The 19,135-nt window shown below is 36.6% G+C and overlaps 2 protein-coding genes across 2 annotated transcripts; one reads left to right on the top strand and one right to left on the bottom strand.

The window, feature by feature from the left end:
* Positions 1-407: 407 nt before the first annotated feature.
* fam50a (family with sequence similarity 50 member A) lies at positions 408-13,106 on the bottom strand. The gene is made up of 13 exons (XM_084099829.1): positions 12,627-13,106; positions 10,677-10,761; positions 9,848-9,947; positions 9,516-9,655; positions 9,161-9,237; positions 5,951-6,017; positions 5,711-5,772; positions 5,502-5,578; positions 3,212-3,266; positions 1,746-1,794; positions 1,486-1,556; positions 1,027-1,137; positions 408-723 (listed from the first exon to the last, which is right to left on the bottom strand). The coding sequence occupies exons 1-13, from the start codon at positions 12,735-12,737 to the stop codon at positions 715-717; spliced, it is 1,014 nt and encodes a 337-aa protein (XP_083955955.1). The 5' UTR covers positions 12,738-13,106; the 3' UTR covers positions 408-714.
* Positions 12,899-18,766, top strand: tmed4 (transmembrane p24 trafficking protein 4). Its single transcript, XM_084099831.1, has 6 exons — positions 12,899-12,940; positions 13,261-13,528; positions 14,022-14,122; positions 14,262-14,387; positions 15,897-16,043; positions 17,301-18,766. Exons 2-6 carry the CDS (start codon positions 13,384-13,386, stop codon positions 17,448-17,450), a joined length of 669 nt encoding a protein of 222 aa, XP_083955957.1. The 5' UTR covers positions 12,899-12,940; positions 13,261-13,383; the 3' UTR covers positions 17,451-18,766.
* The last annotated feature ends 369 nt before the right edge of the window (positions 18,767-19,135 follow it).

The following is a 19,135-nucleotide window of genomic DNA, read 5'->3' as shown; positions in this document are numbered from 1 at the left end:
AGGGAGTGGTGGCCTGAGGGGAAATTCTTTGACAGAGGCTGTCAAAATCCATCTGCTGTGCCACCAGGTATGCTTAACCTGATTTACTGTTTGAAGCTGTCCTTTCGGCTTAAATGTGCAAATGGAACAATGACCTTAACTCACACCGCCACATATTCCTGCAGGACTAACCAGTCAATGTCCAAAAACAACATTCTGCATCTGTGAAAATAGATTGTGTTCCCCTAAATGCTGTTCCATGAAAACACACCATGAGAGATTGATAGCCTGTGGTTTGCACGTGTTTTAACTGCTACCATGCGTTTGATTTTCAACGGGGGTGGTTTTATTCCAGGAAACTACAAATCTTTCAAAAAGGTGCCTGTAGTAGCGATGAAGCAATTATGAAATGATTCAACAGGAAAATATTCAAAGGTACATAATCGGGGAGTTTATTTTTTGAAACACTCAACAGACTATTTACAATCAAGGCGGCAAATATCAGTTACGATAACAAAAAATGTGTCAGGTTAGTTGTGTGCAAGTTCCGACTATGAGCGTTTGGCCTCAGTTTAGACCTCATGTTCACTTATATACAATGAAAACGTGGGTGCAAACAGTTATAGATATTCAAAAATGCTACGCAAGATAAAGCATTTTGCTGCCTGATGTCAATAAAACCAACAAAACAGTTAGATGTTTCAGGAACTCTGTACGTCTCGTGGATGTGGCATCTCACCGAATCTGAAAAGCAATGCAAAACAGTCTGAAAACATGTCATGAATCCAACCAAAAGCATATTCACTTCAGTAGACCCACAAAATTGCCATGATTTATTTGTCCTGACATTTGGACATCCAGCTATTGCTGGAACACATTAGTTTTTGGTTTTGGCTAGGACCGTTCCATGATCATATACGTCAAGATCACAGAGCTTCTTTCATATGGTTCTACTACTAAACGTGGTTGCAGGAAAATTTAGAGACTTTCACTCAAACCGGACCATTTCAGTGTCAAGTTAAGGTCGTTAGTGTAAAATATACTCACTGTGTATTTGTCCCATTTCTTTTCGGGGTCATAAGGCTCCCAACGGCTGGCAGGGAAGATGTGTTTGTTTTTTTCATACCAGCTCCTCAGCACCACTTTTCCTGCATGAGACTGGACAAAGAACCACAAAGAGCTTTGAATTTAGCCGAAGCTCTATCAAAGGTGACTGGCTTCCATGCAGTTTCAATAGTTTTAAGAGTCAATGTGCATGTTCACCAAGAAACATTGTGTTGACAAGTTTCCATGTTGCTACTAAGGAAAATTTGTAAGACACTTAATAATGTGTAAAAAAAAAACATATCCTGGAGCACATATGATAATTTGTTTCCGTTTACAAGATTCATATCAAATTTCACATTCACCTGCCCCAAACCATCACATTTACATGCAAGTCTCTTCCTTTAAACTTGTGTGGTTCTTGCCCAGAATATAGACCAGACATTATGCTGACATTATTACCTCATCTTTCTCAACTGTGGCATCGTTCACCAGCCGAATGTCATCGTGCACATCAAAATTGAAAAGGGGCCCTGAGGAAAAAGAGGAAGGTCTCAATTCAGCACCAAAAACAAAGATACAACACACAAATAACAGGCTAATGCTAAATATAATCAGTGTTATCTTTATATTCTAAAATATCAGAGGACAGTCATGCGTGAAATACAGAAGCCACATGGGAACCTGTTAAACTAAATGTGGTAGAGGAAGTAGGAACTTACCACTTTTGCCTCTTGCCTTTGTTACGATGAAATCATAGAAACTGTGGTGCTGAAAGAAAAGCAGATATTTAGTAAGTGAGAGATTTGTTTTGAAAGGGCAAATGAACTATAAAAACTGTGATTTATTACCACCTGTCTTTTGAAATCAGGGAAACACTTCCTAAAATGCCCTTAAAACATTGTAAAGCAGTTTACGTTGTAAAACTTGTATGTTCCTGTCACAAAATCTGTAAATTACAAGAATGTAGTCGTACATCTCTTAAATTACAGTCATTTAAAGGAACACTCCACCCATTTGCATTAAGCTTTGCAATGTTAGAAACCCAGTCATACTATTGAATGGTCATGCAACATTTTCTCATTTTCCCCTGAGACGAGAGAAATCTGTATTTACCTCTTTACACTTCCTCCTACAATGACGCAAAAATCGTCATTTTGCGTCATTGTAGGAGGAAGTGTAAGAGGGGGGGATTTCTGTTAAGACTACAAGCACTAGTTCCCACCCTTTCAAACCCGCCCATAGGGGGTTGGAGCTAATGCGCTAACAGACCTATCACAGATCAGTGCGAGTACGTTTGATTTCAGAAATGATCTGCAGAAAACATGGACGAAGAAAGCTGAGTAGTAGGGGTTACCATACACTTTTTCCCGGACATGTCCGGCCGTCGAGATCAACAAAAATGTCCGGGATTCGGCTTTTGCTTTCTGCGGTCGCCATTCATTGTTTACATGCTCACCTTTTGTTTCAATCTAACTGAATTCATTCCGATTGGTGAATCTGAATGTAGTGTTTACATGAACGCTAAACAAGTGATCGGTTGATGTGCGTTTTAACATTGCTAAGAAGATTCCCGCTCCTCCGTGAGAGATACGAGACCAGTGCCTCACAGGTGTCGGTCATCAGTAATCACGCCACGCCTCGCGCCGTTCTCCCGCGCCCCTCAGCCTCGTACTGCTCGCCACAGTAAACATGATGAATGGCGACTGTAGAACGCAAAAGCCAAATCCCGGACATTTTGGGCGATCTCGAAATCACGGGCAAACTCGTCACGGAGACTCACTCGTAGCCTAGCCTTGCCTTGTTGTTTTCAACTGCGCTCTCTTACCGGTAGGCATGGCTTGGGAGTGGCCTCGTAGGGCAGCGAAGCAAGTGCATTCTGGGAGTTGTTGTCTTTCATCCACATAAGCCAAAAATACATTTTCTGGCTTTTCTCAGTCTAGAAAGCGCCAAATTCAAAAATAATTTCACATTTCTTCTACATAAATTACCTATTTTAAATACACATTCATCTTTCCAGCGGTGGAATGTTCCTTTAAGAGATGTACATTCTTATACAGAATAAAAGTGCATTGTAAACAATGACAAATCTTGCAATGATTTAAAAGAGACCTAATTGGTCTTACAAATGAGGTGATTTATAAGTATTATTAACATTTACAGTTTTGTTGAGGGAAACTTTACTCACATGTGGTATTATCAAATCCTCTTTAATGTACATTAGATGCTCCACTCCTGCTGATCTGAAGGACACAAACAGGCTTTAATATTATCTCAGTTAAGACAAAAAGCCCTCACTGTCTTGATTTTGTCCATTGAGTTTTAATTTAATACTAGCACACTTGAGATTTATATTCTGAGGAAAACCTGAACTCAATTCTGAAGAAAACTAACATGTTTTTGAAAATGTGTGTATATGTACACACACACACACACAAAAATATAGAGAGATTTAAAGAAACTCTAAATGTGTTAACTGACTCTAAGTTCACTATCTCCTATGTAGTAAATCTAAGATTTTTTTTTATAGCAGGTGACAACTAGATGTACCGCATGGCGGTACAAAATATGACCGCCGCTCAGGCCTGCACTGGCTTTCCACAAAAATAAATGACGTGGAGCAATTTGGCTGTATTGCGTGTTTATGTATATACCTAAAAAAAGTAGTAGTATGTGCATGTCTGTCTGTGTGTGTGTGTGTGTATGTGTGTGTGTTTGTGTATGTGTGTGTCTGTGTGTGTGTGTGTGTGTGTGTGCGTGTATGTATGCGTGCGTACATGTGTGTGCGCGTGTGTGTTTGTGTGTGTGTGTCTGTGCATGTGGATTTGTATGTGTGTGTATGGGTGTGTGTCTGTGCGTGTGGATGTCAGTGTGTGTGCATGCTTGCGTTTGTTTGTATTCCTGCATGTGTGTGTGTGACAGTTAGGGTTGCCAACTTCAGAAAAGGAAAATGCGGGACAATCGTGGTTATTTATAGGAAAATGAGGGACACTCAAAATATTTGTACTGTATCACACAGTGTACGTCATTTCAGTGTCTGCAGTTAAGTTTGTGTTTAAAAGGTTATCAGACATAAACACATTTGTATTGCTTAACCTATTTATGTATTTAATTCTAAAAATAATTTTAATGTCATACATGAAAAAAGTCACATTACAAACAAACCATAGTTCAAAATAACAGCATTTATCTAAAATAGAAAGCTTTTTTAACATTATACACTAGGCTTACAGTTCAAAAGTTTGGGGTTAGTAAGATTATTTTTTGGGGAAAAAAATAAAGAAAGTAATTGCCTACTTTTATTCAGCAAGGATGCATTACATTAATCAAAAGTGACAGTTAAGATAATGTTACAAAGCTTTCTATGTACTTTCTAAAAGCTTTAAAACATTAATAATAATCAGAAATGTTTTTTGAGCATATTATTCCCTCAGGTAGATTACATGTTTTCTTGTGTGGCTGGATGTTAGACTCATGAACAATAATCACGTTGTTTGCATTCGCCAAAATTGATTAGCCGAAATCAAAACGTGGACAGTGAAAGGAAATTACCGTTAGCGCGAGACGAGTCCGGCTTGAAGCGGAAGCGACCAGACGCAGAGGATGTTCGTAAATCAAACAATGATTTGTCTCAAAACAGTGATTAAAAAAAGCTGTGATTGGATGATGACAGGTGTCGGTGATCATTCTCAAGTGTCGTGGTCAGCACTGCTGCTGTTGCTGTTGTATCAGTCAGTGGTTTATCAGCTTGTCAAAAAACGGGACACGGGAGGTCACGCACGGGACAAATAAATTAGGCCCAAAATACGGGACGTCCCGCCTAATTCGGGACAGTTGGCAACCTTAGTGACAGTATCATCCTAAACCAGCAACACTTCGCTCAACACCACCATCTACAGGCCGATGAGTGTACAGTCACTAAATGTGCACATAAATTAATTTATTTTATAGCCCCCCCATGGATGAAATTCTATGAAACTTAGCATACCCCCAGAGGATGTCAAGTTAATCATACACATGAAATATGGTGCAGTTCTGAACATCTCAACTGAAGATAGGGGCGATTAAAGCAGAATAATATTGCATTTTCATTTTTTATGGGAGGGGCGCAAATCACAAATGAGTGATTATGGGCTAGGTTGATGTGGGCCCTTAAGAGCAACATACCATAAAAATTTCTTCATCCTCGGTGCCACGGTTCAGGTAGTTATTTAGGAAAAACTGCATTTTTTGGGTTTGGGGGGGCCCAGCGCGGGGGGGGGAGTGGCCCCCGGGGACCAAACGAAATTTTTCCGTAAAAGTCTAGTGGGGCTACATGCCCACCAAATTTCATGTTCCCCGGTGTTTCGGTGTCCCTGGTATCGTTGACGAAAAATTCAGTAGATGACGGGAAAAAAAAACAAAAAAAAAACTTTGACAATCCCTATATGACCGCTTTCGCTAGCTACGCTAGCGGCGGTCATAATGAATGCATTTACCTCAGCTCACTGAAGTCTTTTCTCAAAACTTCCAGGGCCCTTTGGAGAAACTGCTGAATTGTGTTGCCTTTCTTCATCTACATGGGCACATACACAAATATTATAGTATATTAAACTGAGTTGAGCACATTTTTACTATACAGAACATGATGTAACAATGTAACATCTTGGGCATGGAGTTTTCTTAAATCTGATAACCTGTTCTGTACCTTGACAGTTTTTCGATGCCCTGAGCCATCCCAGTAGCTGAAAGTGATTTCAATTTCTTCACCTAAAAAAAAAAGGAATAAAAAAAGACAGGTTGAAGAACAGGTTTGTAGACTGTAGACTAAACAAGTTGAAATGAATAAAGGAATAAGTCAACAGATTCAGCTGCACTCTTGGCCAGGTTAAGAGATCTCAAACAAAAGGTAATCTCCATAACAGCACATGCGACCTTAATATCTTACTTTTGATCTTCTCTTGTTTTCTTTCCCACTCCTGCCGGAGTTCCTCTCTTAAACGATTCTCTTCTTCCTGAAACACACATTTTACTCACAATTACACATACTAAACATTGTATTCACAAGCTTTCTGGTACATTTTTCCGAAAGATTTTTTTTTTTTTCAAATGTGTATAGCTGCTAAATTTTGCCAACTTCAGAGTACACTAACATAGACACTAGTGGAGTCTTTAAAACTGTCAGGGTTCGTACACTTTTTCCAAGGTCAAATTCAAGCACTTTTCAAGCACTTTCCAGGTCCATTTTAAAGCTTTTTCCAGCACCTTACACTACCGTAAATTACATACCAATACATAGTTAAAATTATTATTTAGTGTTTTTATCACATCAAAAGAGATAAACAGCCAAATGTTTCATAATAGCAGAGGGCTGCACGATATTGAAGAAAAATGAGATATGCGATAACTCATTAATGCGATATTCGATATGCGATACGATAATGCTTAAAGTGTGTTATATTAACTTAAATTATCTATAAAATGTCTTTAAAATTATATAACCTACACATACGTGTTTCACATTCTTTTTGTGATAAGAAAATATCCCTACAACTTCAAGACAGTGAACATCAGTGTTTTACTGTAGCATAAGAAGTGTTATTTTAACATCACTGGGGTTTAGGGGTTCAGGTTATCCTATATTAGGTTTATTTAACAACAGAAACTGATTAATCAAATGTAAAAATAAACACTGCTTAGTTTTCACTGCATGAATTAAATATACTGATTCTTATTAAAGCTACAAAAGTTAGCCTATTCAGCCAAAAGCAGTGAGTGATTTTCTTTGTCTTTTGTTCATGACCCCAGTTATTGCAAGCCGTTGCGATATGCAATTATGCATATTGTAATATATACATTTGCAATATTTCGATATATTGTGCAGCCCTAATATTTAAGACAATCATTCTTCAAAATGTATCACTAAGTATATAGCCATATGAATAATATACTTTTCATTATATTAATGTCCAAATAGTGTTTACCAGATAATGTGATTTATAGGCTGTAAAACTGAATTAATTTCAAATATGAAGACTTGAAGATTTGAACAGAAATATTTGACAGGCCTTCCCGTTTTGGGACACATTCTTGATATAGACAAGGTTTGAACAATATGTGCACAGGCATGCCTGATTTACATGCCTGATAAATGTATTTCATTGCCAAGATGTCTTGAGCCAAGACATAATGTTAGCTAATACATTTATTGGAATAGAGCAGTGTAAATATTGCACAGGGCCATCCTAAACCTTACAGGAACAGTATACTAAGCGAGTATACTAACTGACACTGACTGATTTCAGTTCAGCAATCAGCGACTGTTGTTATGCACTGGGCTAACGTTTGCAGGTTAATTTGCACGTTACAGTTCTGAAGCTCATATATACTGAAGATAAAGCTCATATATAACACACATACATAGAGTGCTAATTCCTCAAGGATCATCTAGTCACTTATTTCACAATCACTTAAAAATTCTGTTTTTCATTTCTGAAAACAAGCCAAAGCTTTTCACCTATATAGTTCATATATTCACAGAATAAATGCAAACAAGACCTTCGTGACAAATAACATGTAATCTGGCAGATCTAAGGATCTTAACAGTTGACACGCCTGACTGGAAACGGACTGGAAATGAGCCAAAGTAGAACAAACCAAGAACAACAAAACCATAATCCTTGCGGCAGTTGACAAATTTGGTATGCAGCTTTGTGATAAAGCTCAGGCTGATGCGTCAATGTGCAAAACACTGCCCAGAGGAGGCTTGTGTTAAAGGTGCAGTAAGTGATTTTTGAAAAACGCTGTTGAAAAGTGGATCGGATCAGCACCAAAACACACTTGCAGCCAATAAGCAGTAAGGGGCGCATACACTCATGATGGAGGAGGAGAGAGAGCTCAGTGCACAAGACAGACGTTAGCAGAACGACTACAGAAAGAGAGAGATGGCAGAGAAAATACAAAAGAGGAAAAGGCCAGTGGAATAGAACTTTAAAAAGAAGGGTTACGATCAAGACCCGCGTTAATATCGGAGAAGCTTTCCAGCGCTGGAGAGACCTTAAGGAGCGGGAAGTCCTGAAAACGGACACCGAGGTTGCTTTATTTCTTCTCGATACATGAATAACGTTGGTTTTCCTTTGTTTCACAAAACTAACTTATGCTGTCCTCTGCTTGAACATACTCGCGTTTCATCGTTTGCTTATTTGCATTAACCAACCCGCCGACTGCAGTGAATTTCAGCAGTAGCTTGTAACGCAGTCACTCCTCCTAGTCACTTTGGCAGGGCTGAATTGTATATATAATATATACATACAATTGTAGTATTTTAAAAATCCATCTGAAATAATAAACTAAGTGCAATAGTGTTGTCAAAAATATCGATTTTCAAAACATATCGATACTGAAATATCCAAAAATGCTTCCAATACACATTTTCCACAAGAGATATACGATACCAGCTGCGTTTTGTCACTCTCTCATCTCTCTGACAGCGAGTGACTGTACTGTACATAGCTGTACAGGGTGGGGTTGAACCCTGTAAAACTGCACCCTAAATGAGGCAGTTGGGACAGACACTTCACGGTCTTTGACACTGAATCAGGACAAAAAAAGGACAAAAAAGCAGGAAAATATACGGCACACCTACCATGACCCCGTTTTACAATTTATCATACTTGTCAAAACGAAAATAGGAACTCCACTATGTCTCTCTTTACATTATTTTGTCCCGTTGTCGGCTTCAGCTAAGAAAAGAAATAGTTCGCCCCACACGTCCAAAATTCTTAGCACACTTTAGATAACCTTCTGCTTTGAATGAAGTTCCATCGTGACAAATGAATGGACTACTTGCGGAGTGACATGAAGACATGAATCAGAGGCACAAAAAACATTGACAGTGGTGAGCGGTCATTATGTTTACCAATACACGAACCGTGCTTTGCGCACGACCCATAAAAAAAAGCAAAAAAAAAGCGGATTTGCATGAGCATCATTTTCAGGTCGGAAAAGCTGGATTTCCGGATTTATCTGGAAGAGTCACACCCTGCTGAATGCAAAAGCAACTATCTTTATGCAAAAAATAATAATTCTCTCATCTGTTAGTTGAATATAAAGCTGTGCATGTGTTAACAGAGCATCAAGAGAATTAATATTTTAATACCTCTCTGTCCCTATCTGGCAGGAAACTGGTGTCCACATCTGGGTTTTTCCCTAGTTTTTTCTTTTTTACAGGTATGCCTGTTAAACACAATGACAAAAAAAAAAAAAAAAAATATCACAATTTTATTAGTGTTAAAAATAAATAACATTTAGAAAAATGTATAATAAAAAAAACAAAATGAATGAAATCAATCTATTAAACTTACACTATCAAATGCACTTTTACTTAGTAGTACAGTTTACTTTAGGTTAGAAATTAAGAATATCGTTATTATGTGCTGATTTTAATCTATGCAGTAATGTTGTGTAGAACTCTGTTCCAATTCTGTGGAAAAGTGCCAAGTAAAATGCCATACATATCTCCTCCTCAATTTCCTCTTCCTCCTCTTCTTCCTCCTCCTCCTCCTCCTCTCCTTCTTCAGGATTGAAGGATAAACTGGCAATCTTCCTTTTCTGCTCTTCCTTTCTTTTCTTCTCCTTCTGCTTCTCCAGTTTCCTACAAGAAGAGACAAAACATGAAGCTTTAAAACCTCACACAGAATTTAAGAGAACAAACAAAACAAAGAAAAGCAGGATGCCTGGAGGGCGCAATGCAAGGATCTACAAAAACATGATTTCATTCATTCATATTGAGAAAAAAACACCAAGTAGGAGAGAAGCAAAGTTCAAATAACTGAAAAGGCCTTACAGCTGTAGCTCTTTTGACTGCTCCTTCTTGGCAAGCTGTTTCTCTCGTTCTTTGACCAGAGCTTCCTGCTTCGCTTTCATGTCATTAAGAGTCACCAGACCTGCAAAGAACAACATCCATCACTCACAAAGTGATTTAATACATAAATTAAGCCTGTATGCTTAAATTAAATAATTTCGAAGGAGGTAGGACATTATGGATAAGGTTGCCAAATTCAGATGGGACATATTAACAAAAGTAAAGACTTTGCAGTCTTGTGACAATCTAATGATAATCAAATGTGACCATAAAACCAGTCAAATGTCGCACGGGTATATTTGTGGCAATAGCCAACAATACACTGTATTGGTCAAAATTATTGATTTTTCTTTTATGGCAAAAATCATTAGGATATTAAGTAAAGATCATGTTCCATGAAGATATTTCGTAAATTTCCTACCGTAAATATATAAAACATTTATTTTTGTGAGTGAATGCAGCACAATAGCAAACATAAATGAACAACTTTAAAGTCGATTTTCTCAATGTTTTGATTTTGTTGCACCCTCAGATTCCAGATTTTCAAATAGTTGTATCTCGGCCAAATATGGTCCTATCCTAACAAACCATACATCAATGGAAAGCTTATTTATTCAGCTTTCAGATGATGTATAAATCTCAATTTCAAAAAATTGACCCATGTGACTGGTTTTGTGGTCCAGGGTCACAAATGACAGCTCTACTCATAACACAACTCTCTAACACTTTCTGATTAACTACAAGAAAGAAAAAAAATAACAGAAGTATTTCAGAACCATAACAAGTCTTTCCATTTTTAATGCTCACTTACCAACAGTGCTGGATTTGAGCTCTTGCTCCACAGCGTCATAATGAGCGGAGAACTTTTTATCAATGTTGGACTTCACCATGTTGTCCTAGAAAGGAGAAGGTGAAGTTCAATTAGGGGAGATGTTTTACATAAAGTATGAGCAGTGTAGATTTATTTGAGCTGCATATAAAGATTCTTGTAATGTTCGTATATAAAAAAATATAACAATATTCATAAAAAAAAAAAAATCTACAATCATTATAGTTATACAATGCTTAAAGATCAGTAGTTTACATACTGTGGTCCCAAAATAGTGTTTTATCATTTGAACCTTGCTTGAAAGGTGTGTTTTAAAAATGTGTTATACAATGGTATGTCATACTTTTTAAGCACAGGATTAAAAAAAAAAAAAAAAAAGTGTTGAAAAGTGTCCAAAGGGTGTCCAAGTGGCACAATATATACAACCATGTGAACACATGAATATCATTTTACACGCACATGATTTTAGTAAACTAGTGAACAAGTGAATTTTTGGTGAAATTTATGAAGATTCATACTCTGTGTTGACGTACCCTCTACAAAGTACTAGGCTACTATTTCATGGTCCGTATATACAGTATCTCACAAAAGTGAACTACACCCCTCACATTTCAGCAAACATTTTAGTATAATCTCTCAAGGGACAATACTATAGAAATGAAACTTGGATATATTTTAGAGTAGTCAATGTGCTGCTTGTATAGCAGTATATATTCAATGTCCTCTGAAAATAACTCAAGATACAGCCATTATTGTCAAAACAGCTGGCAACAAAAGTGAGTACACCCTAAGCGAACATGTAAAACTGTGTCCAAAGTGTCAATATTTTTTTGTGAGCACCATTGTTATCTAGCACTGCCTTCATCCTCCTGGCCATGGAGTTCACCAGAGCTGCACAGGTTGTTGCTGGGACCCTCTTCCACTCCTCCATAATGACATCACGGAGCTGCTGGCTGTTAGACACATGGCGCTTCTCCACCTTCCACTTGAGGACGCCCCACAGGTGCTCAATAGGGATCAGGTCTGGAGACATACTTGGCCACTCCATCACCTTCATCTTCAGCTTCCTCAGCAAGGCAGTTGTCATCTTGGCGGTGCGTTTGGGGTCGTTATCATGCTTTTCGGACCAGTTTCTGAAGGGAGGGCATCAAGTTCTGCTTCAAAATGTCACAGTACATGTTGGAATCCATGTTTCCCTCAATGAAGCTCAGCTCCCCAGTACCAGCAGCACTCATGCAGCCCCAGACCATAATGCTACCACCACCATGCTTGACTGTAGGCAAGACACAATTTTCTTGGTACTCCTCACCAGGGTAGCCACACATGCTGGACACCATCTGAACCAAACAAGTTTATCTTAGTCTCATCAGACCACAGGACAGGGTTCCAGTAATTCATGCTCTTGGACAGGTTGCTTTCAGCAAACTGTTTGCGGGCTTTCTTCTTGTGAGCCAGCTTCAGAAGAGGCTTCCTTCTGGGACGACGGCCATGCAAACCGACTTGTTGCAGTGTGTGTGTGTTTGTATGTGTATGCATGTGTAATTTTATATATATATATATATATATAATATTTATAATTATAATTATATATATATATAATATATAAAACTTATTTATATCAGCCTAGTACTTTGTAGAAGGTATGTCAACACAGAGTATGAATCTTCATAAATTTCATCAAAAATTCACTTGTTCACTAGTTTATTAAAATCATGTGCATGTGCATATATATATATATATATATATATATATATATATATATATATATATACACACACACACCATGAATATCCTATATAACTGGATAACGTTACATTCATTCCACACACTTTTGAGCTTGCATCTATTTATTGGAGGCATATAGTGAGGACAGGTTGAATGGCCAGTGTGTTTATATGTTTGTGTTTGTTATTCGGTTTCGGGCTCACTTGCCTCTGCAATCTTCTGTTTCAGCTGCTCGAGCTGTTCTCGCTCTCTTTCTCTCTTCTTCATGAGCTGCATCGCTCTCCCCGCTTCACTTGCCGCTCCTTTATACTGCGCCATTGCGACTCTTTTACAAGATACTCAGAAAAAGAAATGAAAACTGAAAAAGCGATACAACTACTGAATTCAGTGAATAAACAAACGAGAAACTTCTCGAATAAAGCACAAGCGGTTGTGGGTAATAAACGCAGTACTGCTTCCGGGTGATGCGCGAATTAACTGCATTCCAAAGTAAAAGTCTGAAACAATGCTTGCCTAAAAACGTGCGTAAAATACATTTATTATCAATGCATTATTATTATTTGTATTGCTGTTGATGCTAACAATTATAGTTGTATTATGTGTTATGTATGATTTCATGTTCATACTAAAAGATTTTCATTTATTTTTTATATGTACAAATCAGTGATCACTTTTCAAATAGTATCAATAATGTAATTTACATAGAAATTCAACAATAAGTATACAAACAAATGAGGTTGATTTAAATATTCCCCCAAAATATAATATGTTATTCGTTATTATTTAGATTTTTTTAAATTAAATTAATTATAAAATTAAGATTTTTTGTTTCTTTCTTCAGATAAACTTTTATGCAGCTCGGACACTTTAATAAACAAAAGCCCTATGACAAAAGCCCGTGTTGAGAATCGAGTTATTCTGCAATCGATTCTCAGCCCTGGATTGAAAGTGAGTGGTGATTTGGATGGAGATGAAGGCGGTGGTGTCCTGTGCCGGGCTTTTGCTTCTATTTGCGTGGCTTTCTCCAAGCCAAGCCCTTTATTTCCACATCGGAGAGACGGAGAAGAAATGTTTTATAGAAGAAATACCCGATGAAACCATGGTGATCGGTACGTCCATTGTCCAATCGGCTCTCTGTGATCGGTTAGCTTTGTCGGCTAGCTGATTTATCCATCTGGATTTATCAGTAGAAACATTCACTTTTTGTCTCATTTAACACACTCAACCTGAAGACAGCTGATATGAAATCAGATTTTAGGTATGGATGTGATTATCTGCATACATCTGTCCAACTGAAACAGGGCTTTGAGTAGATCAGCATGATCAAGGATGTGGCAGGTGCAGCATCCTGGTACCTGAGATACAGGTGCAACCAGTTCCTTCCAGCCAGCAGCTACAGCCTGGATTTATCGCTTGTTTATAGTAATCAGAACAGATGACAGGAGACAATGCATGTATATTTGATCTATGATATCCATACTGCATAATCAAATAATAATAAGATCCTGTTGCTCTAATAATTATGTTTGTCAGTTTTTTGTGATGCAAATGAACATACTGTGTTGGGTTTTATTTGTGTGTGTTTTTTTTTTTTTTCTTCAGGAAGATACAGAACACAGCTGTGGGACAAACAGGCTGGCTCTTTTCTCCCGTCCACCCCTGGTTTAGGCATGCACGTGGAAATCAAAGATCCTGATACTAATGTAGCCTGTTTTTGTTTATACACTACATTTCAAACATGTCTGCTATATAACAATAAATAGGGTTATATTTGGCAACTTTACACAAATGCAGATGCCAGTATACTTCTGTGAAATCACATTCTCTCATCGTTTGTTTCAGATCATTCTGTCCCGTCAGTATGGATCAGATGGACGTTTCACCTTCACGTCCCACACACCAGGCGAGCATCAGATCTGCCTTCACTCCAACTCCACCAAGATGGCACTGTTTGCTGGTGGAAAACTGGTACGACTGTAAAAACTGACGGAGCAGCAGATAAATATAGAGATCAGTTTAAGTGCTGAACACAAAAGAAGATATTTTGAAGAATGTCGGTAACCAAACAGTTGATGGACCCCATATATATGACTTATATACTATGGAAGTCAATTTGCTGTTTGGTTACCGACATTCTTCAAAATATCTTCTTTTGTGTTCAGCAGAAGAAAGAAATTCATACAGGTTTGGAACAACTTTAGGGTGAAAAAAAAAACTATATTTGTTCATATTTTGTCATTTTAATTAATTATTTTGAGTAATAAGCTGTCCAATATGCAATCTCTATATTTAATAAATTACATACAGTAATATGTATGTCAAATACATTGTTATTTTAGTATTATTTATATACTATTATAGTATTTATTCATATTTTGACATTTTAATTAATAATTTTGAGTAATAAGCTGTCCAATATGTAGTTTCTATATTTAACAAATTACATCCAGTAAAATTTGTCAAATACAGTGTTATTTTAGTATTATTTATATACTATTATAGTATTTTATTCATATTCTGACATTTTAATTAATGTAATACGCTGCCCAATATGCAATCTCTACATTGAATAAATTACATCCGTTAATATGTATATACGTCAAATACAGTGTTATATTAGTATTATTTGTATACTATGATAGTATTTATTCCTATTTTGACATTTTAATTAATATTTTTGAGTAATAAGTTGTTCAGGATGCAGTTTCTATATTTAATAAATTACATCCAGTAATATTTGTCAAATACAGTGTTATTTTAGTATTATTTATATACTATTGTAGTATTTTATTCATATTTTGAAATCTCTATAACATCTGTTAATATTTATATGACAAATGCAGTGTTATTTTAGTATTATTTATATACTATTATAGTATTTATTCATATTTTGACATTTTAATTAATGTAACAAGCTGTCCAATATGCAATCTCTATATTTAATAAATTACAAATGTCAAATACAGTGTTATTTTAGTATATTATTTATATACTTTGATAGTATTTATTATATTTTAATAATTTGCTTTAATTTATGCTGTATATTTTTAGTTTATGTTCAAGTTTTAGTCATTTTGTTGTGCTTTGTATGTGTGTTTTTTTATTACTATGGTATATTATATTATAGTTTTGTTTTTTCAATATTTCTATTTAGCTTTAATTCATTTTTATTTCTGTTTTAGTCATTTTAGTACTTCAATTATTATTATTTTATATCCGTTCAGTTTCAGTACTAATTTTTATGTTTTAGTTTTTCATCTAATATTTCCTTTTTATTTGATTTCAGCTTTGGTTCAGTTAAGGAACTGATTTTGAATAGTTTTACTTAACAATAACAACACTGGTCAAATACAATATAAATATGGATCATTTTCAAGTTTTGAGATTACTTCTAGATATGAGAAAGTCGTTAATTTCAATATAATGTAACAGTGTAAGTTACTGAACATTAACATGTGAAACCATGCTGTCTTAAAGAGAGTCCACTTGGAGATTCAGGTTGGTGAGCACACCAACAACTACCCCGAGATCGCAGCCAAAGACAAACTGAGCGAGCTGCAGCTGAGGGTCCGACAGCTCCTGGACCAGGTGGAACAGATCCAGAAAGAGCAGAACTACCAACGGGTGAGTTTGAGCTGCAGAAACTAGTTTTGGTTAATGGTACAGTAGGGCTCTGTAGGCTGACTGGCCAATTAAACTTAGATTTCCACAACCGCTGGAAGCAGGTGCCTGCTCAAGATGTTCAATATTATTTTGGCCATCTGTCTTGTTGATATTAGTACTGTATCTAAGGCTGTTTACACCTGGTATTAAGATGTTTTGGTCGATCGTATCAAAAGTAGACGAGGTTGAGTGGGAGACACATTCCCATTTACACCTGGTGTTTTAATCTCTATCTTTTGTCCACTTTCAACCACTTCTGTCCTGATTTCTTCAAGGTAAGGGTCTATGGATGGGCTTTTTCAGATCTTTCAATCTAATGGACATTAGATTACGTAAGATTACGGAGATTACGTAAAACATACAGAGAGCATCAGCTTTTGTTTCTGCTCTGACAGCCGCAACATTTCTCATTTTCTCAACTTTCTGAAACTCATCCATTGTAGGCCCTGTCCCAAATGGCATACTTCATATGCACTTTCGGTCTTGTGGACTTACAATGGCTGCCGCGTGCGCGTGTCCGTTAAGTCCGTGAGACTTTAGGGTGTCCCATTTGTCATTTTAGGTCTCAGAGCTATGTGGTCGATTTGCGCCCTCGATGCGCACTTTTGCAGAGCCCGCATTGATGCTTCTTCTCGACAGTCAAAGCGGCGTTACGTCACGAAAGTGCGGACTCAGAGGAAGACCATGAGTGCTTAGGGTGCCATTTTGGACAGGGCCCTTGTCTTGAGTTTTCCTCTGGGAACGAACACGTCACAATATTCCTTTTTTAAATAATTTGGCCTGTGCAAAAAAAAGTGGTGAGGCCTGGTTGTGTTGCGTTAGTACTGTGTTGAATCTCACAGTTATGGTAAGGGGTGTAACATTTCTGAGACACGCGCAAAGCGGTTGACCAATCACAACGCACTGGTCCGGCCGACCAATCAGAGCACATTGTGCTTTACAGAAGGAGGGGCTTCACGGAGACCGGAACTAAACAGAGCGTTACAGAAAGGCTGAGAAGAGAGGTGCTGCAACAATGTCAAATATGTGAAAATTGTACCAATTTAGTAGACCCCAAAAACAAAATCAAGAGTGTAAAAGGGCATAATATGGCCTCTAACAAAAACTATAATAGTATCTCAATTATACCAAAATAACACTGGTATCTAGTTGTCAATGTTAAATCATACAGTGTCCATATAGGTTATATTGCACTCACAAGAAGTTGTTTCTCCACAGTATCGTGAGGAGCGTTTCCGTATGACAAGCGAGAGCACAAACCAGCGCGTTCTGTGGTGGTCTATCGCTCAGACCATCATCCTCATCATCACTGGCATCTGGCAAATGAGACATCTCAAGAGCTTCTTCGAGGCCAAAAAGCTGGTGTGAAAAGCAGAAAGCAGTTCAAAGACACTAACCCTTTTATTGCCGTTTGGTTTCTCAAGCATGGAAATACTCAGTGATTCATTTCAATGTTTTCTTTTTAAACTCAGTTCGGTCCAACATTATCTTCGGCAGAGCTTTGAATTAAGTCTTAAACATGCAGAATATTAACGACCCTTAATTCTGCTCTATACCTGATACCCATTTATCATAAATGAATCATACATGTCTAGAATGGTGTTCAAATTACTAAAAAGTGTGATATGAAAATGTTAAAGTGATGATCATTATGGGTGCATGGAAACTACTGTTGACTTTACTGATTACTGATAAATGTGAAGAATCAAGTCAGCTAATCATTTAAGCATTTCTAAACATTTTTAATATGTATATATTGAGGTGTATTGACGATTTTGGTAAATTTGTGGCTTTATTTTCATGTTCTATCTGCTCTAAACACCCTCAAACTGGTTTGATGTTCATGATCATGAGGGGAAATGATTCAAACAAATTGATTGTATCTTGCGTAGTAGCTGTTTAGACCAAACATTAAATCCATATTTTAGGGATTTTCTTTCTTTTAGAGACTTACAAAATGTGATTTTTGTTGTTGTTGTATTTCTCTGTGTTCTTTTCCATGCTTTATTTATTTACAGCATTGACCAATATATTGATAAATATAATTCCAGTAGCTACAATGAGCAGGAATGTCTGTAATTTAATGAAAACTTTTGGTTTTCTGGGTTCTTATTCAATTTCAAGACTATATGTTGTTTATAGGGTATTTGGACATTTTTGTACTGGCTTCTTACAAGTACCAATTTATAAAAACGCTGGTTTGCATGACACACAATGGCGAAATCCTCCATACAGTGTGAAAAGTTGAAGGTAGTCTCAAGTGTCATTCAAGCTTTGTAATAAACTATATATCTGTGCACACAGTGTGCATGCACATACTTAACTGTATGCTTGGTACTCGGTTAAAAATCATTGTTTACATGCATTCATAAACATAATCTTTGTTTGTATTTTAGTTGGGGTTTTAATGTTTTTCGAATTAAAGGTTTTAAAATTGACAGATATTTTTGGTCTTCATGAATGAGTGGCATAATGTATTTCACTTATGATAGGATAAAGAAAAATGTTTTATATATAAATATACATACACTACCATTTAAAATGTGTGTCAGTAAGATTTTTTAAACTAAATTAAACTTTTATTCAGCAAGGATGCATTAATTTGATCAAACATGGCAGTAAATGCATTTGTAATGTTACAAAATATTTCGGTTTCAAAATAAATGCTGTTCATTTTATCACGACCATTCTTGTTTATCACGGTTTGTACAAAAGTATTAAGCAGCACCACAGTTTTCAACATTGATAAGAATAAGAAATATTTCTTGAGCAGCAAATCGGCACATGAGAATGATTTCTGAAGGATCATGACATGAGTAATGTTGAAAATTCAGCTTTGCCATAATAGGGATAAATGTCATCGTTTAATATATTAAAATAGAAAATGGTTATTATAAAGTGTAATAATATTTCACAATATTAGTTTTTACTGTATTTTTGATCAAATAAATGCAGCCTTGGTGAGTGACTTTTCAAAAACATTTTTAAAAAATCTAAATTTGTACACTACACACACACAATACATAAAAGAACAAAAAAAATACTAAAGTTAT

Source organism: Abramis brama, assembly GCF_963993115.1.
Source record: "Abramis brama genome assembly, chromosome: 22".
Taxonomy (NCBI): domain Eukaryota; kingdom Metazoa; phylum Chordata; class Actinopteri; order Cypriniformes; family Leuciscidae; genus Abramis; species Abramis brama.
Note: the sequence above shows the minus strand (reverse complement) of the source record. Positions and strands in the feature narration are given on the sequence as shown.

Bases quoted from the DNA above. Each gene is read 5' to 3' on its own strand.
- tmed4 (XM_084099831.1), top strand. From the start codon at position 13,384: ATGGAGATGAAGGCGGTGGTGTCCTGTGCCGGGCTTTTGCTTCTATTT. The intron at 14,388-15,896 runs GTACGACTGTAA...GCTGTCTTAAAG, and splicing joins TGTTTGCTGGTGGAAAACTG to AGAGTCCACTTGGAGATTCA. The intron at 16,044-17,300 runs GTGAGTTTGAGC...GTTTCTCCACAG, and splicing joins AAGAGCAGAACTACCAACGG to TATCGTGAGGAGCGTTTCCG.
- fam50a (XM_084099829.1), bottom strand. From the start codon at position 12,737: ATGGCGCAGTATAAAGGAGCGGCAAGTGAAGCGGGGAGAGCGATGCAG. The intron at 5,579-5,710 runs GTACAGAACAGG...GTGCCCATGTAG, and splicing joins GGCATCGAAAAACTGTCAAG to ATGAAGAAAGGCAACACAAT. The intron at 1,557-1,745 runs GTAAGTTCCTAC...CTTTTTCCTCAG, and splicing joins AAAGGCAAGAGGCAAAAGTG to GGCCCCTTTTCAATTTTGAT.